Source organism: Protomyctophum bolini (genome assembly GCF_963924005.1).
Source record: "Protomyctophum bolini genome assembly, chromosome: 5".
NCBI lineage: Eukaryota > Metazoa > Chordata > Actinopteri > Myctophiformes > Myctophidae > Protomyctophum > Protomyctophum bolini.
The window spans coordinates 22,691,441-22,717,647 of record NC_137866.1 but is presented as its reverse complement, the minus strand read 5'-3'; the positions used below and the strand labels follow the sequence as shown (position 1 = coordinate 22,717,647).

Below are 26,207 nucleotides of genomic sequence, written 5' to 3'. Positions count from 1 at the left end.
ACTCGTATCATAATACCTCACAAACACCACCAACTGACCATTATCACTGGTGTCATCATAATACCTCACAAACACCACCAACTGAGTACTGACCATTATCACTGGTGTCAGTGGACTTGTCCACTGCTGGGGAAATAAATTCTGCATTTTGTATTCCCACAAAGCTGTTTGGACAAATCATCATCCAGTAATTCAGTATTTCTGGCTGCTGTGGAATGTGAGTGGGATTTGCTTTATTTTAGCTGTCATTTCCTCCTTTTCTAAACATGTTGTTCATCACTTCATTATGAACATTATTTTATTTTAAAAAAGTCTTTTTTTCAATAGATATTTTAATAATCGATATTGATTATTTATCGCTGGAGGACGTATCGATATATATCGCAATATCGATATTTCGGCACACCCCTATTCAATATAAGAGCCAAATTCAAAACGCATTGTGGAGAGATGTGGTGTGTTTACTGTTGTGCATTGCAGGTCTGCCCCCGAGCTGTCTGTAAACCAGTCTGTGTATTCCAAATGCACTGATAACACAATCTAAAAAGGATAAGTACGCACCCCAGTGGCAAGTATTGCAAATAGCAGGGGATTAACAAGGACATTACATAACAGTTTGAATCAATACAGCACTGTATGTCAAATGACACAAGGTCTCACTGTCCTGAATCAACCAGAAAATACATTTCTAATTTACAGTATGATTAATCATTTATGTTCACATAACACAAAAAGAATAATTAAATATCAAAGTGCATGACCTTTATTTGATAATTATATTGTGAAATGCTGTCCAAAATTTGGACAAAATAGAAGCATTGGAACAATGAATGTACAGTATAAGGCTCATGTTTCACTTACAGTATGTTTTTCTCACCTTGAACCTTCTACTTTGCCAACAACACCTGAGTGGTAAATCTGCAAAGGATAGATAATGGCTTCAATTTATACATTTCTGAATGTTTTCCATTCATTCTCCATGCCCCCCGCCCCCCCCCCCCCCCCCCCCGTGTTCCTGTTGCGCAGCCATTCACTGAAGGCCACGAGTGAAATAACCACCCCATTCGACCGTTATCACTGTATTAAATACACAAAATCAACCGTTATCAGCAACTTCGAATAGGGCCGATATGGCCATATCAGGTCATTATCGCCTATTGTGACGGGTGATAATGTCACTGATGTCGATGACGGATGCGCGCCGTGTCTGGTGGCCTTGAGCCACGTGAGGCGCTAGCCGAGCGAGTCGCCGTGCCGAGCGTTGCGACGGCCACCAGACACCGAGTTATGTCCCGATAGGCAGAGAACAGTATATATTAGTAGCCCCTAGTTTCCATGCGCCGACAATAGAGTTGGAAATGACACGTTCAGCCAAGGGTGAGTATGCCCAGTATAGCCATATTGGCCCTATTCGAAGGTGCTGATAATGGTTGATTTCGCCTATCCAATACAGTGAGAACGGTCGAATCCGCTGAAATAACTGAACACTTTAATGTTGGAGGACCAAAACAGTCAACCCCTGAGATCAACTATCAGACATGCAGTTGATTTACAAAAGCACATGGTGAACGTCTTGAAGAGCTACGGTAATGATATGGTGAGTAATAATCATGACAAATTATCAATAATAGTTGCTGCATTCAACTAATGTTAATTTAAATAACTTCTATAGTATATTTTATTTATTTATAATCAACAAACATGTATCTTTATCTTTTTTACTTCTAATTCCTAGAACTTATTCAGTATACAAATATCAAACATATCATACTGTAAAGTCTGCCATATGTACATTACATTTGTGTGTGCGAGTTATGGTGACACGAGACAAGTCACCGTGAAAGTATTTTCAGAATACAACCTCCTTGCTTGTAACCGCGGTAAAATCCTCAGTGTTGTCCATTTATCAATTCACAAACTCTGAGAGGGTACCAATGACCTCTCAGAGGTCATTTGCTTTGCTTTATGCAGTTCAATCTTGGCTCTATCCCTCATCATGTCATTGTCCATGTTCAAATTCAAAGTGGTGGAAGTCTTTTGAGTCATAAACCGTACCGTATGGTGGCCAGTTTAAACCGGGTTCTGGGAGAGCAGTGCACAGCAGGGTTTCCTCTTCCATCTTGTGGTCCAGGCAGAGCTTAAGAAGGAGAGAGCTTCCAGACCAAAAAGTCTCAAACCTCAAAGTGAGTGTCTGTCTCCCCTTAGGGGATGGAAAATTCTCCCAGTCAGCATGGACTCATGTGCAACTGAGAACTGGCTGAGTGTTGAGTTAACAATTAAATGAACACTCTGGATTTTGCAATGTGCTTTATTCTATGCGCTCAGATACCGCTGAGCCCTCCTTTCACAATGCTGTGTATAGCACTGGTTCTCAACATCCGGTCCGGGGACCACCAGAGGTCCGAATTGACCTTTACAGGCCTGGGACCCTGAATCTACACTGTCAAATCCACAGTGTTAATTTAACTCAGCGTTATTGACCCGTAAAACTGTCCATTCGGAGCCCTGGTGGTCCCGGGGACCCCGACGCTAATAACCAGTGCTGTATAGGCCGGTCTTTGGCTTTTGCAAATATAAAAAAAAAGAGAAAAATATTTACAGAACAGAACAGTATCTATGCACGCGCTCATTGACTGCACCTCTTGCATGTGCAACAAAAAACCTTATTGTGCCCAGTGAACCTGAGCTCCTGCTGATGTGGAGTGTCTTTTCGCCTCCATGATGGAAAAGACTGCTTGCTCCTCACTGATCTCTTTGAGTCTCTTCTCGTCCAAGAAGGCGACCAGAGCGTCCCTCATGTCCACCACCTCGATCTTCTGCTGCAGGAAGTGCTCCTCCTCCGCCCGCTGTTCCGCCGTCTTCTCAGAGTCTGAAAAAAGACAAAAACAAAAACAAAACACACACACGCTATATAAAAAGCACGTAACTTTGGGAAAGTGTCATGGTAGCTTGTTTACAACTGAAACGGACTTCCTGTGCATAACGTTCTCTTCAAAATAAGATGGATAATAATAAACATGTAACGTGTAAACACAACATGAACATAGTACTCTTATTATGCATATCGCATTCTCGCAGAGAAATATTTGAGTTAAAAAAAAAAGAAAGAAAAAAGAATGGTTCAAGCCCATTAATTAAGATTCGAGTGCCAACCCTAACGAGCGAAGGTTCGAACCCCGAATGTTCGGGGACAGCCTTACCATCTTCACACAAACACAAAGTACGTTATATATACACACCACTCAGTTCCATGTATTTCCTGAGCTCCAACTCCAGCATGCTCTGCTTGTCTTCAAGCTCAAGCTGGCGAGACCTGAGAGAAATAGAAAAACAGTGTGAATCACAGCAGCACTATAACCCACCTTGGAGTGTGGAGGTTATTGGCTACCAGCAGGAACAGTAACCACAGTGTTATGGGTGGGAAGGGGGGGGGGGGGGGGGGGGGTCTGCTGCTCTGGCCCTCCTGTGTCCTTTGTGTCATTTTCTCTCAGAACAGAATCTGTATTGGTTTTTATGTCATTGCTGTCGGGCAGAAATCTTGTATATCCATATTTTTAACCCACTTAGAAATGTATGTCTTCTAAATCCTGACAGTTTTCTGAAATACAGTACCTATGTTTCTATATCAGTGGTGCTCAATATTTCATGTCAAGGACCCCAAAAATTATATGTATTTGGCCGCCGACCCCCCCATCTGAAAATATGTATAGTTCCAGGGGGCCCCCCCAGAAGCAAAGATTTGAGTTAAAAAACATTCGCTCTGAAAGAATATATATTCAAAGATTTGCGCCACATTTTGACGATTTTTCAAAAATAGCAGACCTACAAGCTCGTAGCACACCATGATGAGCTTGTAGATCTGCTATTTTTTAATAGCTACATTATAACATAATGTTTAAAACACCAAAAAAGGGGTTAATACTGCATCTAAACATAGAGTATAGATGCATGCGAGAGTCCATAGGTGCATATAGTAATATTATACTTACGCCACCATGAGGTCTGATTCCTCCGACACCAAGCCGTTTTTCTGGTGGACCAGCTCGATCCATTGGTCTATCATTACAGGGGAACCGCCATTGCCTGGGATAGGACAAGAACAGGGGGTTGACTTTGAAAGTTATGTGGTCTTGTGTATATGTGTTTCCTTTGAGTTACTGAAACCTCATCGGACATTCAACCCACTTAAAATTGTTGAATTCTTTGGATGGTGTCATTTTATGTAATGTATATTGTATATTAATCATCATGAAACAAGCAGTTCTATGTTCTTACCGGTTTCCTGTCGGAGAGCTCTCTCCAGCTCCACCCCCTTCTCTTCCAACTCCTTGAATGTAACTTCAATCTCCTCCAGTCTCCTCTGGATGGACTGTGGATCACAAGAGAGAAGCACTGGCGTTTAAGTCACGAGTTGGGAAATGAAAGCCCGACAACACATAGTTACTTGCGCAAGCAGAGCGCGCAGGTAATAGTTTTCATCCAGCATGTCGCCTTTTGATGCGTATGCGCCGTGCCAGAGTATGACGTAATGACTACTTGTGCTTGATACGGCAGTGGTGTCAGATTACATACATGTATACATAGGGGCATTACCTTTAATCCTCCTGACTAAAGCATATCGTCATTACGTCACCATCGAAAACCAATTACACCCTGGCATTGGGTCCTTTAAATTAATCCACATCTTTATTACGTCATCATTGAGAACTAATTATACCAGTTATACCCTGACGATGCTGCTACGATACATACGCATCAAACGGGGCACACGCAAAGTAACCACACAGTATACCGCTAATCAACTTACAAATTACATATACATAGAGGCAGTCGACAGTACTTGCGCGCTCTGCTTGCCATTTATGGCCTACTAGTGTGCAATAAGCAAGTAGGCACTCGACAGAGTGCAGTTCTAGTTATTGTACTATAGCTATCGATTATGCACCTCCTAAACACTATTTTATACTGTAGCTTAGGATATTAATGTAGTCGGGCAAAAACTACAATATCTATTCTGAAATATAACAGAGTAAAAGCATGAAATATCAAGAAGTTGAAATACTCAAGTAAAGTAATAGTACGGTGACATTTTTACCGACCTGGGCTTTGCGGAAACGCTGCAGTTCACTCATCTTGGCTCGCCGCTCCAACGTCCTCATCTTCTTCAGCTCCATCTTCTCAGCCTCCACGGGGTCAGAGGGCATCGTCTGAAACTGATGGCCCCAAGCATGCGTTTGTGAATGGCTAGTCTGGAACTCACCTATGCCTTTTATGGGGAAGCACCCTATGATCCGACGGACCATTGCTCCGAAGGAGCATTGGTCCGAGGTGCGCTGGGGGTCGGGAGAGGGTGGGTGGTTAGGTTTAGGTGTCTGCCCCGGGGGAGGTTAGGGTTAGGGTGAGGGTTTGAGGTAGGTTGTCGATCGGACCAATGGACCATTACTTAGAGGACAGAGAGAGAGAGAGAGGAGCGTGTGTACATGTGTGTGTGTGTGTGTGTGTGTGTGTGTGTGTGTGTGTGTCAATTTAACAAAGGTGCAGACGATCAGAAATCAGCAGAGAGTGAGCAATGTTTGCACTACTCTATGCCGAATTGAAGTGGACTCAGACCCAGACTTTTCTTTTCTCCCTGGAAATAAAAACGTCTTCCGAAGCTAGTGAATGGCTGGTCAAACCTGACAGGAACGGTCTTTATGAAGACCTAATGTGTCCTTAACCCATTTTTCCTCCAGTTTTCTGAAATAAATATTTTCACAATCTTTCAAAAATAGCAGACCTACAAGCTCGTAGCGCGCCACTCGGTGGCGCTCTATGAGCTTGTAGATCTGCTATTTTTCAATAGCTAAATTATAACATAATGTTTAAAACAACAAAAGGGGTTCCCGCCCAAAATGCATTAATTACCTTGTCATGGAATAAATCAATGTCGTCTCTTCCAAGCATCTCCTCATCGTCGTCGTCGTCGTCTCCATCGGCACCGTCTTCGGACGTGCTGTGGCCATGCTTGAAGGATGTTTCTGTGGTAAAAGGAGGAGAATACGGTCAATTGAATGTTGAAAATCCTGATGGGTTTCAGTCTTTGTAGTCATTAGCCTAGTGTTAAAGATGGAGTGCCGTGATTCTTTTTTACTTTTTCTGTTTTGTATGCGTGTATGGAGTTAAAATTACTCTAATAGACGCCCAGGTGTGGTTAGAACATTGAAATAAGTCGTCCCTGTGTATTTTTGGTTTCTTCCTGAAAGCTGAGAGCCTTTGAGTCACAATGTCATTCCCTCCCCTAAAATAAAATATATATATATATATATATATATGGCGAGTACAGTGTGTGAGCGAATCATGAACAAGTAACGTGTGTGCGTGAGTCATCAACGAGCACCGCTGTTGTTGTGTATTGGCGAGCCAGCGTGTTCACGTATGGCCCAGTGACGCTCGAAGAGCTGTGGGTGCGGCTTCAGTTTAGGTGGATCAACACCCACCTGAAAACGAGGCATACTTGATGAACAGGTGGGTGTGGCCACATAAAATCATAATTTTAACACTTTCTGTACACCATTTTGAAAAAAAAAACCTGTCTCCTAGCACAATCATAGTACCTGATGATCATGTTTTAGGGAGGGAAATTCCATCATTCCATCTTGTTATTTTTTTTAGCTAGACTAGGCTAAGCTCACCATTCGACTCATCTTCAAAGAAGATTGGGAAAACACAACAAATGACACGAAGACCGAGCTATCCCTTTAACTTATTCAGCGCCAGGGCAGATCTGGCAGCTTTTACTCTGAAAGCCCCCCCTTCCGTACAAAAACCGGGGGAAATAATTCTTTAGTTGCTTACTGTACCTCACTAGGATTACGATGAAGTCACTCGATAATCCCTCGCTTTCATATTTTAAACGAGAGGCATGTTGAAATCAAATGAAGTGCTTAGTATATTCATCTGGTCAAAATCACGGAGAGCTCCCTAGATTTAGGAGATACGAGCCTTTCTTTCTGAGCGGTAAACAGGGAAGTGAACGGCAGCGATCAGCAAGGAGTACGGTGCAGAAGGAGAGGCCAACCCCCCCCCAAAAAAAGAAAAAAAAATCGGAATATTTTATCAATGAAAATGCGCTAGGACGTGTGTACACGTCCTCGCAATCCATCGGTTGGACTAGCTCTAGGACGGCTCCACGCGTCCGTCCTACGATCTAAGTAGGTTAAGGTTTCCTTACCGACTCTGCCCGGGTGGCTATTAAGAACACTGAGCCGGTGTTCTCTGCCGAGCCTGGGGGACGAGAGGTTCCAGGGGGAGAACTTTGACCGGACCCTGGTCTGCTGGCCGCCGGGCTCCTCTTTCCTCTTGAAGCAGCGGCGGTTCTTCCTGTCCCGGATGTGCACCGTGGCGCTGCCACTCCAGTAGCCCTCCTCCTCCTGCCCGTCCGTGCCCGTCGTCGGCGGCTTGGGAGGACTCAGACGGCCCGCCGTGGCCGAGGAAGAGGAGCAGGAGGACGACCCGCCCGGGGTCTCCGAGTCAGAGTCCAGGCTGAGGCTCTGGAGGTTGACCAGCTGGCTCTTCTCCGCGTCGCTCAGCTGGAGCTTCCGCAGCGACTGCTTTGGCCGCGAGTCGGGCCCGTTGTCCTGCGGAGGGCGGACCGGCGGCGACGAGCACCCTTCAGGGGGAGAGGGGTTCACTAGGTGGACGGTGCGAGGTTTGGGTACAGGGGGAGAGAGCGTGGGCGTGTTCTGCCTCGAGAGGCGGGGCCTAGGGACCGGGGGAGTCACGGAGGGTGGGTTTTCCTCCGGCTCGTCATCCTCGGCAGGAGTCGCTGGCCAATCTTGAGGCGGAAGGTCCGCGAGGGGCTCCGTCGGTGGCGGCTCAAGGGGCTCGTCTTTACAGTTGAGTCTGTTGTGGTCTCGATTGCCCTCGGGTGGATGTGGCGGAGCGTCTTTAGAGGGACCACAGTCGAGATAGTATTCATCATCATCATCATCCTCATAATCATCATCTTCTGAGGGAGACGGAGTGGGGTCGTTCTCTCCATTTGTCTCCTCGTGCTTTCTTGTGCTATCCTGAACAGAGAGAAAAGTCATGTACTGTGAAAAAGGTGATTTCTTTCCTCACTAAGGCCCTTTCTCGATTTAGAAGACATTTTGTAGAATTGAACTTAGGTCTAAATGGGTTAACATTGGGCCGCATAAACACAGAGCAAAGACGGGGGCCCTGAGTCACCGCCAGTCAGCAGACACCAGAAAGGCTGTTGAGGTATCAGGTTTGTGTGCACAGTGAATCGCACCTTACGGGAGGATGTTCCTGTCCCATTCCCTGTTCCCTCGTCCTCGGAGTGCAGCTCACAGTAGAATCTCCCTGGAGGGGAAACATCACAGAGGGAACAATGGAATGCAAGTTCATCGTCTTAGACAAGCATAATGTTGTGACGCTGAAGAAAAGAACAGCCCTCCAAGCCTTTTTTTCTCCTTCTTCAATGATTTCTTTTACATTACTTTTTCTTGGCTGAACTACAAAGCCCTTTAAGAAAGGGCCTTGCCACAAATTATTCATAATACAGATGAATAAATCAAGATTTGTTCCATTTATCCTCGGAGAAAGCATGTCGTGTCCTCTTTACATTACATTTGACTACAGGTATGACAAGCTGTTGAACAGAAATGCAGGCAGCTATTGTACTACGGCACCAGAGGCTTTAGATTTGTTTAATCTAATAATAAAAATAAACTAGAAAAAGTGCCCCTTAGGCCGGGCACAGGTCTCCACCAGGTCCAGTTATGGCCTCCTGGTGGCGCTATAATAAGCCAATGTGAAAAGGGTGCCAATGCCTTGAGGCATTTTGTTGCAAAAAAGTGTTTGAATATTTAATATTCATTATAATTTTACATGATTTTATAATTAAAGCACATCTCAAGGAAAATTCAGATACCTTTACATTATTGCCAAAGAAATATATCAGGCGTTAAAGTGCTAGACGCGGAAGTTGAACCCACCTGTGCTCTGGCGGAAGGTGTAACCGCCCAGTCGGAGTGTGATGCCACAGTGATGGCAGGCGAAGCAACTCCGGTGGAAGAACTTTCCCTCGGCGCTGATGCGTTCCAGCACGTACACCCTCTGGGCACAGAAGTAGCACTCTGAACTACTGCCCGCAGGCGTCCCCATGCCACAGTCAGCGTCGGGTTGTAGCTGGGGTTCCTCGGGAGCTACCGGCAGGGCCACGACGGGGGCAACCGGCTGTGGGGATGGGGTGAGATGGGAGCAAACATACAGGGGTGCAGTACTTAGTTTAGACAGTTTTTTGTTTAGACTAGTCATTGGTTAGACCAGCCATTAGACACACACACACACACATGCCTCCTTTTTGGGGCGGGACGGGGGATGGGGGACGGGGGGGGGGGACGGAAGGCAGGGCTTCAGATATGGCAGAGTAAAATCTGCCATATCTGCTGTCACTCCAGCGCCTATATACAGTATTTGAAATATGCTGGCTCATCCGTTGTGTTAAGTGGATCTGATTGAAGTCACACTGACTGAACTCACATTGTCCTCGTCACCCATCCTGGTCTCCTTTTTTCTCGTTTGTTTTTCAGCTTCCAGTTTCTCCTGCACAAAACACAAACAATGTATGTTATCCAATTACCGTATGTAAAAACGGTCACTCGTGACTCATACGACTGCCTCTCTATATCTTTATTGCTTAAAATATGATAATAATATGAAGAAAAAAAAGAAAACATTACGTGAACTACCAGTGCCTCTGAGAAATGAAATGGAACAGAACAGTGTAGCGGCTTGAACATTTAACTTGGTGACATGAGTAACGCCAATTCCAGCCAAACATTCAGTGTGTTTGAGAATTCCTTTATCAAGGAAGCTATACTGTGTCAACAATGGAGTCCAGTCAGAGTGCCGTATTTCTATGGGCTCACCTTGCGTCTCTGCAGAGAGTTGTGCTTCAGCTTGCTGATGAAAAAGACCGCCGACTGCCGGGAAAGAGTTAAGGGCCTGGATGGTGCCAATAGGTCTGTAGGTTCTACACACACACACACACACACACACACACACACACACACACACAAACACACAAACCACACACTTCAGTTTTCCTCTAATATAGCAAATTTGGATGACTTAAATACAGATGTTCACAATAAATAAAGTGCATCCCTGCTAATAATTACTGCATTTACTCTGCCAGCTGAAATCTTAGCGATCCCATTCGTCTCATTATATCTGCCCCGCATCTGCAATTGAACTGAATTAGTGAACTCTTAACTTAGTCAATCTAAATAAAAACTCCTATGCTCAAGCTGTCCCACTGTCACCAGTCAGATAAGGTAACTGGAGACTGACGGCTCCCCCCCTGTCTTCTGCGCATCTGTCAGCGTATTCCTAGCAGAGCGAGCGGCACAGCATCACAGACCAGCAGAGTGTATATGTCACACCCACTTCAGCACAGACTGTGTAGTATAGTACCTCCTAACACTGAACTCGCATCTATACGCTGCAAGAATTCCCCCCTTTTCTCCACAGAATACCAACAAGAATGCCACAAATACCTTGTTTTACAATAAATCCTTCCTTCCGGTACAGGAATAGTTGATCTCTTTTTAAGCGAGGCTAGTTCCACCCCAACCCCCGATAAGCCATATGTCCTCACGCGATGCTTTTTGCTCTTGTGTCTGCTCTTGGCTTAGTGCAGGAGGAGATCTGGCTGGCTTTGAGCACAGCCCTAGCCACTCAAACCTGAGGAATTCTGGGTAACATGCTCTTAAAGGGACAGAGGCAGTGTGATGGCTTATCAACACCAAAACACATTTCAGTCCGAGGAGAAAACCAGCCTCACTCTATTAGGAATAGATGATTAGAGCACGATGCAGTCAAGTGTCTCAGCGAGTGGCTTATGTAATAGTATTGATAACGTTGTCTCTGAAGTTTCTAACTGTAGGTGATTATTTCAAAGACAACGCAACTATTGCGTTTAAAATCAAAGCACAAAACGTGGTAAATCTCAATCACGTTGGGCGAGCTTCACACAGCAGTAACAAGATTGTGGGTCATGTTTGAAGTAGGTTACCTTTGCTACTGCTAGGCACACTGAAGGCATCATGGACCTGTGTGAGGTACAGGAACATGGACAGCTTGTCTATTTGACCGCTGTTGGCCATGTCGTTGGCAGACATGATGGGTGAGATCCCAAACTCCCTCTGCAGGATGCCGAATGCCAGTTGGTTGTTGTGGATGGCATTGGACTCATCCAACGAGGACATGTCACTGTGGAGGCAGAATGAGAGCAGGGATTCATACTGTGTAGTAACCGAATGCAGGAGGAGGCCTATTGGTAGAATACAAATCATTTGCATCGCTCACAGATTGATTTCTTTGTCCATTGGGTAACCCTGTGCATCAGATGTTAATTGCCGACTGTCAAGAACTGGGCCAAAACAACACAGTTAAAGGGGATTGGGCCACAGACACCTCATTATCTGTGTTGTTCACGGCACTGGTTCTCAACGTGGGGTCCATTTACCCTCAGTCAGAGTAATTGATGATGGTTAGGGACCAAATGGACCCTCACCCTTAGTCCACAGACCAGAGGCGTATCTACAATAAGGCGAGGGCAGGCGTCTGTCCGCCTGTCCAAATCCATTTCTGGCGTGGCCAAAATCCATACAATGAGAAAGCAAGAGGACAAAAACAAGACCTGAGAACTATTAATGGACAGCTGATTGGCCGTTGCGGTAGAGCGCAACCCTCGATCACCCATTGGAATGTAAATGCCTGCCTTTCAGCCTTTATATCCTACTCGTCTGGCAGGTATATATCTCTTTGAAAACCTTTAGTGCTACGATTGTGCGCGGGGAGACGACAATTAACACATCTCGCCTGCCCAAAATGTAATTCCTGGATACGCCACTGCCACAGCCCCAAATGGGTCTGTAACTCTGAGAGTGTACAAATGGAACCAAAATGCAACGGTCCATTTGGTTCCATTTGTACACTCTCCGAGTTAACACCGAGTACATTAGGGTACCAGAGATTAAAAAAATCGTATCAAACGCTGGTCCTTGAAATGAAAGAGCTTGAGAATCACTGGTTTGTGGTAGAAAGATGAAAGTTGAAACAGAGAGCAAGCCGACTCACATGAGTGGCGGTCTGAAGCGGTGGATGAGGGCGCACAGAGCCAGACCGGACGTCCAGGACTGGGTCAGGTCTTGGACCTTTACCCTCTCGTAGCCTGCGGTGTTGTGCTGACACCACCTTAATAACTCATCGAAACCTCCAGACGAATCTGTGGAGGAAAACGTCAATTTTCAGGTTACATTAGTGGATGTGATCGTGTGTGTGTGTGTGTGTGTGTGTGTGTGTGTGCATGTGTGTGTGTGTGCGTGCGTGTGTGTGTGTGTGTGTGTTCTCTTTTGTATGTTGCATATAGTCACTGTTGAGTGGAAACCTTGCATGTCCAAAACTGTTTCTGTTCAGAAAATTCCAAAGTAAGCGATGTAGTTATTATTTAGTCACAAGCTTCTAATACTTTTCATTGGCTCAATATTTATGAAACTCACATAAGACAAGAGTTAATCACTTTCAAAATATAGCAAAAATAGCAGATCTACATGCTTGTAGATCTGCAATTTTTGCTACAATTGTGCGACACTGTAGCTATGACAAAGTACTGTAGGGCAGTAAAAAGGTTTCTGCCTGACAGCAACGATAAGTAACCTTCTGATTCAAACCTGTGTCTTCCACAAGGGAAGCTAAACATCTACTGCTCACTGCTACCAGCCAAAGGAGATAATACTGTAAGGATTCTAGGCTAATATGTGTTAAGAACAACTACAATAGTGACCACCAAACTGTTATGAAGGAACAGCTGACCTTGGCGCATCCTGTTCTTCTGCTTCTGGCTGGACGTGTTAGACTTCTCCGCGTCATATAGGTTCTGCACCTGTATGAGACATGAAGAGAAAAGTTACATTCAAAACTGTAGTCGAGGCGTGCATTATCCTTATATGAACTGGAATAGAACAGAACAGAAAACAACACAACATTGTAATTCAAATACGTCTTTATGCAGTGCACTCTATGTGGTATTTTGTGAAAACTCTCTAAAGCCCAAAAATCAATAAGCTCTCCTATATTAAAGCCAGTCCCTCTGGCCTGGTCTGCCAATTCAATAGACCTTACATTGCAGTTTCCTGGCAACAAAATCCACACTATGTGAAATACTGTACTGCTGGAATGATCCATGGAGCGCTGGAGGAATTGGGTATAACTTTTAATTAGAGAAGTCAGATATACAGTGTATTAATTATATTTCAATTATATAACAAGTAACCTTCTAGCTATTTCAAGCAATTTTGTCCTGCTTTCTTTCGTTTTAGCGATTTTAGCATGCATTCGAACAAGTGGCTAGGTATGTATTTATTGACAAAATGTTATGCCGATTTCTTTATTATTATTTACTATAGTCCTACTAGACCCGAGGAAATTACATCTGGCCACAAAAGATCACAGGATTTAATGAATGTGAAGGGAGACATATTGAGCCTAACACATACAGTATGGAAGGCCCCTAGTAGTCAGTGGTTCGTTCAGATGCACGGAAAAACAACTACTGTGACCAGATGTAATTCCCTGGGGTCTAGTAGGACTATAGTAAATAATAATCACATCATACTATAATTAAGCCAATGTCTGTCTGAATGACAGACGTAGCACCTCACTGCCTGCACCAATCACTCCCACTTTTCACACAGGCATATTAACCATAATAATATGGAGGTCCTTTTTCCAATTTAACAAATTATAAATGAACAATGAATGTATTAGTGAATTAGGGTGCAGTACCCCCCACAGCCACAAGGGGGGGGGGGGGCAATATCTCACAACGGGTAAGGGGTAGTAATAATAATAACACAAAAGAAAAACAATCCCAACCTGGCTGGTCTTTATGGATGAGAGGTTGACATGCTGATAGCGGGTTGAGGGGTCAATGCTGTAGTTGGTGTAGTTCTTGCTGGTGTTTTCTGGGGTGGTCTGAGACAGTAGCTGGTATAAACTCTCTCTGTCCATTGCATTCATAAAATGAGACAGAGTTGAAACACAAAGTACAGGAACATTATAGCATGGAGACACAACCAGATCCAAATGATTCATGTCTGTGCTTTCAGTACCAATGTTTACTCATGCATATTTATCCAAACGTGTACTCTGTAATGTTTAAATTAAGTAAAAAGAACATGATATTTATATTTATATGGGGAAGTTAATGAAATGGAGACTCTTATGAAACCTCTACTGGTCGTTTTTTGTCAAATTAGGGAAAGTACAGGTCCAATGATTCAAATGATCTCTTTGTGCTTCCGATATGGACCTTAGCTCACCGTTCAGCCAGGACCTTGAGATGTGGAACCCCCATGCCCCAGCTCCTAACCATCCATGCCACATCGAATGCGGCAAGGAACCCGCGGGCGATGCCGGTCCCAAGAGGCCAGAAAGGCTGCAAACAAAAGGCAAATGCCAGAGCATTAAAACAAGCAGTTTGATTAAGAGGGGGGGGGGGGGGATTGTCTTAACCACGTAAGCCCTATATACTTTGTTGTGCAACAAATAAAGAGAAAATAGCCAATCTGCAAGTTCAAAATGCATCGCAATGCAACACGTCCCCCTTGTAGATCATCGATTTAATATTTTTGAAACCAAAATAGGGATGCCAGGGTTAATGTTAATGTGGACATTCCATATGTTGATCCCCACCCGTCTTCGATGTCTTCCTTTTGACTGATACCGGTCCATTCAACAGGCCTGAAAATTAAGGCCCGGCCCTACCTGGGCCCTCATCAACCCCTGTACACTCAAGACACTGCCCCGCTGCCTTAGATCTCCATATATGGAGCTGACCTGTTCTGACATTCCATATGTTGATATGACCTCATCAAACCCTGTACACTCAAGACACGCTCCATATATGGCCAGTACATAATTTATTCCATATGTTGATCTGACCCCCCCATGCCAAAGCGCAGGCCCAGCAGCCTTCCGCCACCCAGGCAGATGCGTGCACGCAACCTCGCCCTTTAGGGCGAGGTTGCCCTCAGGGCGTCTGACTGGTATATGGTGAAGTGTTTAGGAGAGCAGTGGACCCACAGTGTGTCACCTACCTCCACCAGGCAGTCTCCAACGAGGCCCATCAACAGTTTCTTGCCCTTCCGCTCCCTCACCAGCGAGGCGTGCTCTGCGCGGTACATGCAGGTGAAGTCAAACATCGCCACGTCCGGCTGTCCCTTATAGTTCCGGGCAAATTCCAGCCGGGGCAGTGTCGTGGAGAAGCTGGCGGCGTCTTGGGCGTAACAGCGCAGGGCGTCCTCGTCCACGTTGGCAGCAGCCAGAAGCTCTGCTGGGTCACTGCAGTCCTGGCGAGACCCCGAAAGAGCAGAAGGAAGGGTGTGAACCAACAGAAATTCTCACCTGCTTTGCACAAAAGCAGTTTGGCAAGCCGTAGACTCAGAGTTATTATTACGTGAAGTAAAACCACCGCTCCCCTCTCCACGTCTCAGCCAATCATAAGCCATCTCAGCTGAAGTCTTCCCATTGGTGTCCCCGGGAAAAACAATATCGCTCACCTGTTTGATGACACCCTTGTTCAGCAGGCTCTTCTTTTTAGCAGTCATGACAAAGTAGTGGGTGTCATCTTTGTAGTAGACAATGTTCTCCAGATCAATGCCTGAATTGGGAGAAAGGACAAGAGAGACTGAGAGAGAGCTGGGAGAGATGGTGTTTGGTGTTTTAAACATTATGTTATAATTGAAAAATAGCAGATCTACAAGCTCATAGCTTGTAGGTCTGCTATTTTTGAAATATGTGAAAATGTGGCACAAATCTTTGAATATATATTTCAGGGCGAACATTTTTAACTAAAATATTGGCTTCTTGAGATGGGGGTCCGCGGCCCAATAGAGATAATTCTGGGGGTCCTTGACATGAAAAAGGTTGAGCCCCACTGACATAGAAATATGGGTTTTTCAGAAAAATTTTAGGATTTAGAAGACAAAAAGACAAAATGGGTTAAATTGAGGAGTAAACATATTTGTGAATATTAAATGAAAATGCTAAATGCTAAATCTGTTTTTAGAATTTGGAACATAATCAATAAAATAAGTGCTGTAACTTTGTCTATAGTTTGTTTATTTATGGTGGGGGCGACCAACACATTTATGTTTGGGCCTTTAAAAATCAGAGAAATATTTTCACAGTGTGCTCATCAATGGCTCAGGAGCTAGAGAATTGTGCTTGGGAATCAGAGGTTTTCAGGTTAAATTCCAGGCTCCCCTAGATTATTGCCGCAGTGTTCTTTATCAACACTGAACCCATAACTTCTCCCGATAAATAGCTTGTTGCCTTGCATGGTTTCCTCTTCCGTCTGTGTGTTGTAATGGATATTCTAGAATGCCAAATAGATTGCCAAATATATGCATTACTCTGTATTTCTCTGCCTTCCATTACAATTTACAATTTACAATTTAGGCATTTAGCAGACGCTCTTAATCCAGAGCGATTTACATTAAGCAAGAACAAAAGCATGGGAATACATCACATAAAAGCATTCATCATGAAACATGCGTAAGCTAAGAAAGTAACAGTGGAATATCTATATAATGAAACTATACATATATACTACTATGCTATACATAATAATATGTATGTATATATAGTCATAGCACGCCATAGTACATATTATGTACTATGGCGTGCTATGACTATATATACAATGTAATTATAGTGCTGTCTACATAACATGCTATAAGTCTGTATCAAATGCTATCTAAGGGGTAGGGTAAGTGCTATGGGCCATGATGGAGTCTGAAAAGGTGGGTTTTCAGACTACGGCGGAAGATTGGGAGTGATGCTGCAGTTCTGACTGCAATGGGAAGTGCATTCCACAGTTTTGGAGCCAGAAGGGAGAAGAGTTTGGGACATTCAGTATCTTTGCTCACCAATGTGCTCAGTCTAATTCAACTACAGCTGTCAATCTAACAGCTGACTTGACTCCTCCACGCTGTCAGCAAAGGTATGCTTATTTGTGTGTCTCCCTTATGTTTAGCGCAGATCCTTATATGGACATAAAACAAGACTATAAAGACTGTCTGAGAATGGGATTGGGGAGGCTTGCGCCTCTGCTGGAGGGTCTGCTGGAACACTCTGTATGTTGTTACTCTGCTGAATCTTCTTAATAAAGTCTCAACACATTTTTGGAAGATTATTTAATCTATTATTTAACAGTGTGAATGTGTGTGAAATCAATGAATGTAATAATGCACATTGTAAAGCGCTTTGGAGAAAGGCGCTATATAAATGCACCATGTACAGTATCACAAGACACTTGACGCTTTGAACGACAAGTAGTATTTATTGACATGACTTATTTGTTTTCACACATGTAACTGTCCCCAGCTGAGGCGTGTGAACATTAATTTCACGCCCTGGAGGTTCGGCTCGATGAGACGCAACAGAGGTACACTGTCAAATGTTAAGTGTTCATTTACCTCTGAGAGTGTACAAATGGATACATTTTACTGTGTATGAGAACTATGTTAATGAGCGGGTGGGGTAAAATGGACTAAATGGTTTTATTTGTTCCTATTTTGAGCATCTTCTGCCCGAGACAAAACTCAAGCCCTACTACATCCATTTCGATAAACTAGACTGTTGCCCATTGGTCACCGGCCGACGTGGGAACACTGCAAGTCGAGAACGAGGCAATGCCCCACCCGGTTATAGGTGGGGCCGAGATACGTGAACTACACGCATGCACAGACACGTACACGCACACGCACACACACACACACACACACACACACACACACACACACACACACACACACACACACACACACACACATACACATTTTTGTGCATTTATTGTAGGATATATTGAGGGCAGGCTGAAATTAAATTTCAATGCTCAATTAAGGCATTATCTGATCTCTCTATCTGATCCAGCTGGGGATTTTACAGTGTGGGGACGATATGTGGACCTCTACCTTCTTCAGTCAGCAGGTTCTGGAAGAACTTCTGGTTGTAGATACGAGCCACACCACTGATCTCAGGTACCCGGGCCTCGGCGGCTGTGTTCTTGTTGATGAAGTTGGCCGTGATCCCGATAGCCAGCTTGCCTCTCATCGCAATGTGCTTGAAGCCTGGAAAAGGAGAGGGAAAATGTTACAAAGAGGGAGAAGTTACAGAAAATCATTCACATTAGGGATGAGCATTTGGTTGTACACTTGGTTATGTTGTTGGTACTCTGTAGTTAACCGTAGGATTGTTTTTTTTATAAGATATTGCATTGCAACATTGCAATGCATGGTCATGGGTCTTGGATACAGCAACCACACCGTACCACTGAGTTGTTACATGCGTGTTGTTCAACTGAGTCTACAAGGAAAACAGTGTTCAAATTAGACATGAAACGTATTATGTCATGATTAGCAAAATAATTGCCATTTATAATCTCCAAAATGTGCTTAAAACTCTTGCAATGGCACTGAAACATACTGGAATCACTTTACCTTACATTTAGTTAAGAAACAAATATTTGTCTGCACCCCATTCTTTTTTTGTCCCCATCCTTTTTTGTGAAAAACAAACAACGTCAGATTCAGACTATCGCCAACACTCAGTAGATAATCACAATGAGAGAAACAAAATGCACAAATCAAAATTATATACTTATAAACCTGATATCCAAGCATTCACATGGCTCTATTAGTCGTGTATTGTAAATGAATAACTTTGGTTTTGGTTTGGTTTTCAGATCAGATCACACATACAAAGATACGCATACTTGCGCGTGTTTCTCACCGTCTGGGACAAATCTGCCTCCTCCAGCAGAGATGAAGACATCAAACTGGAAGGACGCTGCGGGATGAGACGCAGGGTGCAGCTTGGCTGTCCAACCTGGCAACGGAACGCACAGATATATAAAACTACCGTTAAAAATAATGGTTCACACAATTTTAAAGGTGTAATACTGTAAGTTATATTGATTTGTTAAAATAAGTGTTAAATAGCTCTATATTATTGCGTTGAGTGTTTGTTCTGTAACAGGCGTCTCCCTGTCTCTCCAGCTTGTTTTGTAAACAGAAAATAGATTTCCAGGGCAGTTTTATCTAATCATCCTGCATATAAGTATACAGGATTACCAATAAGCGAACCTGGAATTGATAAAATAAACAAATTAGACAGAACTGGATCTGGAACACAATTTAAGCTGATAAAAATGGTATTCAGACCTGAAAATATGTTTAGTTTACTATCACTGCAATGATTACTATTTGGAATATAGGCTTTTTGGCTCCCTGTCCATCAAATGATTGATATCAAAATACTACTGTTGGTTTATAAACCAAAGAATGGTTTACAGCCTAAACACATTTCTGATCTTTTGCTATATCATGAACTATGCAGACCTCTCAGGTTATGGGAAAAGGTCTGCTTTATGTCCCCAGTTCAGAACTAAATGTAGAGTAGTCGATAAGAACCCGATAGAGGGAATCTTGACTTTTAACATGGCAATGTGGTTTGGCAATCTTAATAGAAAAGGAAGAAGCAAGCTGCAGTGAATAGTGAACCTAGCCTCAAAAATCATTGGGAAGAGACAGAAATAATTAACTCCATCTACAAGGAAGTACTTCGGAAAAAAGCTGAATAATATAGGTCACATTCTCACCAGAGAGCTTTGCTGCGATTAAAACGAATCCTGCTGCACATTTTCAGAAAGTGCGCTTCGTTTGGCAGGTGTGAAGGCTCTTTCGAATCCTAATGCGCAGCAAAGAACCGCATTTTACTCCGCCCAAAAACGGGGGTTTCGCTTCGCTTCCAATCGCACTTGACTACGATTCGGTGCAGGTGTGAATGCAATCCGCAGTAAATAAAGGAAATGAAGCAAACAATGTGGCGGGTGAGGAGCTGAACACAGTTGGAGACGGAGAAGGAATATTTTACGCAGCGCAAAGATGTCCCGTTACTGTGGATAGACGTGGTCGAATGAGGAGACTGAAGCCCTGATCGAAATGAGGACGCGTACATTAATCAATTGCTTAAGAAAACACATAAAAACACTGCAGTGTAGCCTATTATAGCCTACAGAATATTCTGTCTGTCTGTCTGTGCGTGCCGTAAACATGGAGTGCTGTCACTGTGTGGGGACTGGGGAGTTATATCAGTGCGCTCATGCAGCGATGTGCCAAAAGAACACTGCGTAGAGAGAGAGAAAGAGAGAGAGAGGGGGGGGGGGGGGTCCCAGACGGCACGACACATGCACGTTATGAGTGTAATTTTATCACCATAGATTTCACTGTGTAGGCTAGTTTATGAATGGAACACATTGATAAAGGTCCCCCCTGCTGCGTTTCCAATTGCTGCGAATGACAGTGTGAAGGCAAACCGCAGGCAATTAAATATGCAAGAATCCCAATTTCCCCGCCTATACGCATTCGAGTCTACCAAAGTATTAGGTGAGAATGTGACCTAACTTGTATCTATCTACAAGGAAGTACTTCGGAAAAAAGCTGTCAAGGTACAGTAGCAAATGACCCCACTCTGCAGGGAGTTCGAACTACTTCCCTCTGATAAGACGGTACAAAGTACCTAAAGCTTTAAAAATCCTTCATTCCTAATGCAATTAAGGCTCAAATGATACAATGTCTCGTTAAATCAGTTTTTAATATATTTGTCACTGTTGTCGGTTGTCCTGCTTTTTGTGTGTGTGTTTGCGTTTAGCGTGAATTTGATTGGCTCAGCATGGAATAGCAATGATGTGATTGGCAAAGTACGTATTGAGGATAAAACGTGAGGACAGAAAAGTGAAGACGGAACAGTGAGGATGCAACTTGTGATTGGCCGGAATGAGATGATGTATGATGATAAGAGCACCCCTCACTTCACACAGGTGTGATTTGTTTCCATTATACTCAACAAATTTCCTTTCATAATGTGATTATTTTACTGTTTTAATTTTGCTGGCTTAATGTCTTAATAATGCACTTAATGTTTTGTATGAACCCCTTTGAATGGCCTGCCATGTTGAAATGTGCTGCTAATACAAATAAACTATATATGAGAATATATGGGAAGCACCTTTGTTTTCTGATGGTTCAATCAAGCCCTGGAACTCCAGTCCGGTGTGCACCTCCACTCCGAGGAGAAGGCATATTTTCAGTAGGATCAACTGCAGCTGACGAATGCCTGGAAACAATAGTTGAACAGTATACTGTTTACATGTACAGTATCAGCACTATAGAACGCCGCAGTCCCTCCCCCTTTCAGAACGACGAGTGGCCCAGGAAAAGATTCTCCATTCATTTTCTCCAGTCTTTTCAAAACGTATTTATTTAAAGACCTTTTAAGCGTCGTACGAAGCCAACTCTTGTCGTGACAAATCATGACAACACACACAATATTTTGGACCAAACAAATAATTACAAAGAAGAAAAACAACAAAAAAAGTGTTGTAACCTGCCGTTTTTCTAATTCTTTGTTTGGCCCGAATAATTGTGTTTGTTGTCATGATTGGTCACGACAAGAGTTGGCTTTGTCCGCGGCGTAAACGTCTTTAAATAAATACTTTCTGAAAAGTCTATGAGGAAAATGAACGGGGATTTATTTTCCGGGTCTCTCGAGGGGGCGGGACTGCGACACTCTATTCTCCTATTGTACAACGTACTAGTCATAATTTAAAATGTTACTATGAAATCACTATGCAGCGCCTGAGTGTTCACAGCCTGAACCCACCCATCTGACCCCTTCAGATGGGTGGGCCACATGCAGTTTCAGAGCATGTTTATTTTAGCAATCAATCAATCGATTGTGTTCCAGCTTGGATCAATGGAACCAACGTAGTAGTATTATTTAAGTTATTATTTATTGGTATAACAATGAAAACACATTCAAAAAGGGGAGGGGGATATTGCATTATCCTCATGGCCTACCACAGGTTGGGACTCTGACCTAGACTATATCAAGGTTGAATACGTGATTTCAGTACACATATTCTGAAAACTAAGGCAATCTACGGTATTGCAGAACATGTGTGTACGTGTGAGATCAGTCGTAAGATGCAAGACGTTGCAGTTGCACACAGGAAGCGGGGGTATTGTGGTCACACCACCACAACTACCTTATCAAGACTGACATGTACAACATATACACACTGCATACACAACATATACACACTGCACATATACACAAACTGAATATATACCTACACTATATATAGTACACACATCTATCTATCTCACACTAGTGACTCACAGATGTGATCCAGAGTTCCAGTACAGAATTTGCCATGGAACTTCTTGGCCCCGAGCCCACGGAGGTCATATATGGTGTAGGGCCAGAGGTGGAGGACGTTATTCCTGGAGAATGTCTCCCTCTTCTCCAATACCATCACCTGAGCACCCAGCAGGGACAGCTCTATAGCCGTCCTCAATCCACAAGGTCCAGCACCCAACACAAGACACTGGGCGGAGAGGACAAATAATGAGGGTAATGACTGAACTGAAAAAAAAGCAATACAGCAATATAGTAATACACACTAAGTAGTTGTGCACATCCACACACATTTTAAATGCAGGTGCAAAGCACACACAAAAATACAGCAAATAAAACATACGATTTGCTACTTTTGCAATTGCAAAAGCAGCAATTGTGCACAAATCACATGCACAGTATAGTGTATGTACAGTACATATACATTTGCTCGAAACGTTACTGGTGTTTGTGCCAATAAATTACTTTTGTTGTATTAATGACTGAAATAACAGACACAACACAACATATTCATGCGATTTATGATGACATACGCTACCAATATCAAATCAGATATCGTTCTTCTATTCTATATACTTTCACTATATCCACAGGAAAAGGATTTTCATCACAGACTATTTATTCTTTACCTTGTTTTTGGCACAAGCTTTTCCTTGCTGGTAGTCTTGGTGGGACGCCCTCTTATCCAACTTGTCCAACAGTGCTTTGGCCTTCCAGTGGTTCAGCCTTTCTTTTAGCTTGGTGTAGAAGTTCCTGTAGTCTTTGGCATCCACATCCAGTTGCTTGCAGAGCTCAGCAAAGTGGCGTTGAACATCCTTACAGGTCGCAGCTTGGACGAAGAGGTCAAAGACAGCATGGGAAGAGTTGGTCGGGTCATGGCTGGCCATGATGCAGAACAGTGACCTGGGCCTGCTCGGTTTGGAGGGTTGACTGCAGAGGAAGGTTACACGTTGTAAATTTCTCTATGGGAGCCAATCAAAATTGTTGCCGTCACAGGATTGCCTGTGAGAGTAGGCGGGACATAATGCATGTAGCTCATGTGGCCAGCTAACTATACCTTTTATATTAATAGGACTAGTTAAATATCTATACTATATATGTATACAGAACCTTATTAACACATGTAACTATAAGAATGAAATGTCAAAGGAATGTTCACCGAATCTTACTTTAAAGACTAATTCAAAATAGGCTATATATTTACAAATGATGAAAATAGCTCTGTAATGTCCTACATTCAAATAACTTTATAGTTCAGTCTTAAACAAACGGAATATGAAACTAAGTAATGAAAAAGGTAGAATGTATTAATAGGTCTAACAGATTAAGCAAAAATACATTCTAGACTGCAGTTTTGAGACTATATTACTTTTAAGATAAGACACTGTTCTCCAACCCCTGTGCTGACAGCATTAGGAAGAAAGGCTTTGTTTATACAGGCTATTTCTAAGACTGTATGTAAATTCTGTAACTGAAATAAACAGGGTGTGATTAAGATTTAGTCATATGGACAATGGGTCTCCTTGAGTGACCTTGGTACATAGAATTTGATCTATTGAAAATTCTGACCTTCAATTGAGTGAATCATAGGGACAAATGAGCATTTGCGCCTGTCGTAGACATGCGCAGAGCAAGTTCAGTCAGGGAACCTCAGTCAGCGCGCCGGCCGTTAATTGGGCCACCGCAGCATCATCCGCATGATTCACTCAGCCAATCACAGCTCACCCCATCTCTCATACCGGCTACTTGAACCAGAGGTTTGCATTCCTCTGCCTTCTTGCTTGCCCACTGCTGTTGTATCAGCGTGCTGCTGTCATACATCCTTTGCCTTCTTGCTGGCCCACTGCCGTTGTATCAGCGTGCTGCTGTCATACAACCTGCGCTCAATTCTGCTTGCTTGCTTGCTGCTTTCTATTGTATACTCTACGCTGCGGTATACAAGTGCTCACCCACCTCCACCCCAGCTACCACCTGTCGTTTTGGATCTACTGTTTTAGGTACGGGGGGATTCAGAGTCCCTATGGTCGGGACTGATGCGCTTGATCCTGAGTACCTAAAAAGCAGATCCAATACATCGCCAAACCATAATAAATATATTGCATTGATTATCTTATATTCAATAAATATATATATTACATCCTCCTTGAGTTGTCTGACTGAATGGGTCTCCTTGAGTGAGATCTCTGAGTGAGATCTTCCCAGACCTAGCTTCCCGGCCACCTAATCTGACCAGATTTATGACAATGTGACCTATGTTAAATCATAAGCTATCAAATTATACATCACATACAAAATGTAGTTACATTTTTACTCTTTCAGTAAGGGTTTTACTATATATGGTAAAGCTTTAGAAAGCATCGATAGATGGATAGATGAAGATAAAATAGGTTTAAATGGTTAGATAATCCAAAACAGACTCTTAAATGTATGTCATGGGATTGTCATTATATCTGCGGGGGAGATCCAAAAGTCTGACAAAGCATTAGATAATAGGGACGCGGGAAATTCTCCCCCTCGTAATTATAGCACAGAGCTTTAAAAGTGGAAATCTTCCTCATTACCTGGTTTCCTTCAAAGCCTTGAGTCATCGCTAACTTCCCCAGTTGTTCCTACTGTATGTCCTTCTATATATCTTTACTTTATTACCACTCAACACCACGCCTACGGATTATGTGTCATCCTCACTCTGCGCCTCAGGACTTGTCTGGCATTATTTGCAGTAGGTGGTAGACTAGAGCATGTAGTGTAATGGAAACTTGAAAGCACACATGAAACACTGGTCTACGGTAGTTAGGAATGGACTAGGTTGAACAGTGTCGAGGCGGGGAAATGACACTGCTATATTTTTGTTTTTTTTCATGTATTGCAATATGCAACACATGCAGATCTGCATCTAAACTTCAGCAGCTTCCTTTTGAAAGAATGTATCACTCTACAATGGTTAGGGACATTTTAGAATGGTAAATAAATAAGGCAGTTGCTCAATACTGGTTGACTCAACATGACACCTCTGTGAACGCAGAATGTGCGTGCAAGACCAGTTACCATGGTCCATACCAACCATTACATCTATTATCAGTTTGTTTTTCTGCCAGATTAGTCATGATTGAAATGCACAAACCGTGCTAGTTTTTGTTTTCTTTTAACAAACTGTTTTAGTACATTGAGACTGACTGACTCAATTTGCCTTAGCTACATTGCATGCTTTGCAATGTCACTATTGCAAAGGAGGCAGAAGACACGCACATCCAAATCCTGGGAGGCATACTTTGGTTAGACATGCTGTAGCATTGGTTAGACATAGCATTGGTTAGACATACTGTAGCATTGGATAGACATAGCATTGGTTAGACATAGCATTGGTTGGATTAAGGTTGGTGAGGGGTGCGTTAAAATGACCGGATTAAGGTTGGTGAGGGGTGCGTTAAGGGTTGGGAGGGGGTTAAGGTTAGGTTTAGGTGTGCTGCCCCGTGGGAGGTTAGGGTTAGGGTGAGGGTTTGAGATATCGCCCCCCAAATGAGATATCGCCCCCAAATCCTACTAGGTTGGGTGACGGATCAAAACTTTTTTTTTTTTTTTTTTAATCTGTGCATCAATACAATTTCTTTTCAGGTAACGTTTCGAGCCACCAGGATCTTCCTCAGAACTTGTGTACATTAAGATGTCAATTCTGAAACTATACATTGTGCAGGATGAACCATTTTAAATTATGGTTGTACGGCCACACGACCAAACAACCATACAAAGTTCTTTAGCTGCTTGTGAAAGTATGATACATCAAATTACTGTATGGTCCATGGGATAAGGGGGACAAATAGATGCTCATGCACATGAGAACGTCCATTTGCAATATTATTTAGCATACAAAGGGTTAGCAATAACACTGAACATTT

General features: G+C 43.2%; 1 protein-coding gene across 1 annotated transcript; it reads right to left on the bottom strand.

Moving 5' to 3' along the window:
• Positions 1-740: 740 nt before the first annotated feature.
• mical1 (microtubule associated monooxygenase, calponin and LIM domain containing 1) lies at positions 741-24,982 on the bottom strand. Its single transcript, XM_080764498.1, has 24 exons — positions 24,876-24,982; positions 22,944-23,244; positions 22,297-22,504; positions 21,124-21,231; positions 18,847-18,942; positions 18,030-18,185; positions 15,612-15,712; positions 15,150-15,401; positions 14,373-14,488; positions 13,927-14,053; positions 12,865-12,934; positions 12,130-12,277; positions 11,063-11,259; positions 9,915-10,018; positions 9,526-9,588; positions 8,979-9,219; positions 8,273-8,343; positions 7,211-8,048; positions 5,905-6,017; positions 5,100-5,213; positions 4,276-4,369; positions 3,990-4,083; positions 3,240-3,313; positions 741-2,869 (listed from the first exon to the last, which is right to left on the bottom strand). The coding sequence occupies exons 2-24, from the start codon at positions 23,199-23,201 to the stop codon at positions 2,664-2,666; spliced, it is 3,849 nt and encodes a 1,282-aa protein (XP_080620624.1). The 5' UTR covers positions 23,202-23,244; positions 24,876-24,982; the 3' UTR covers positions 741-2,663.
• Positions 24,983-26,207: the final 1,225 nt, after the last annotated feature.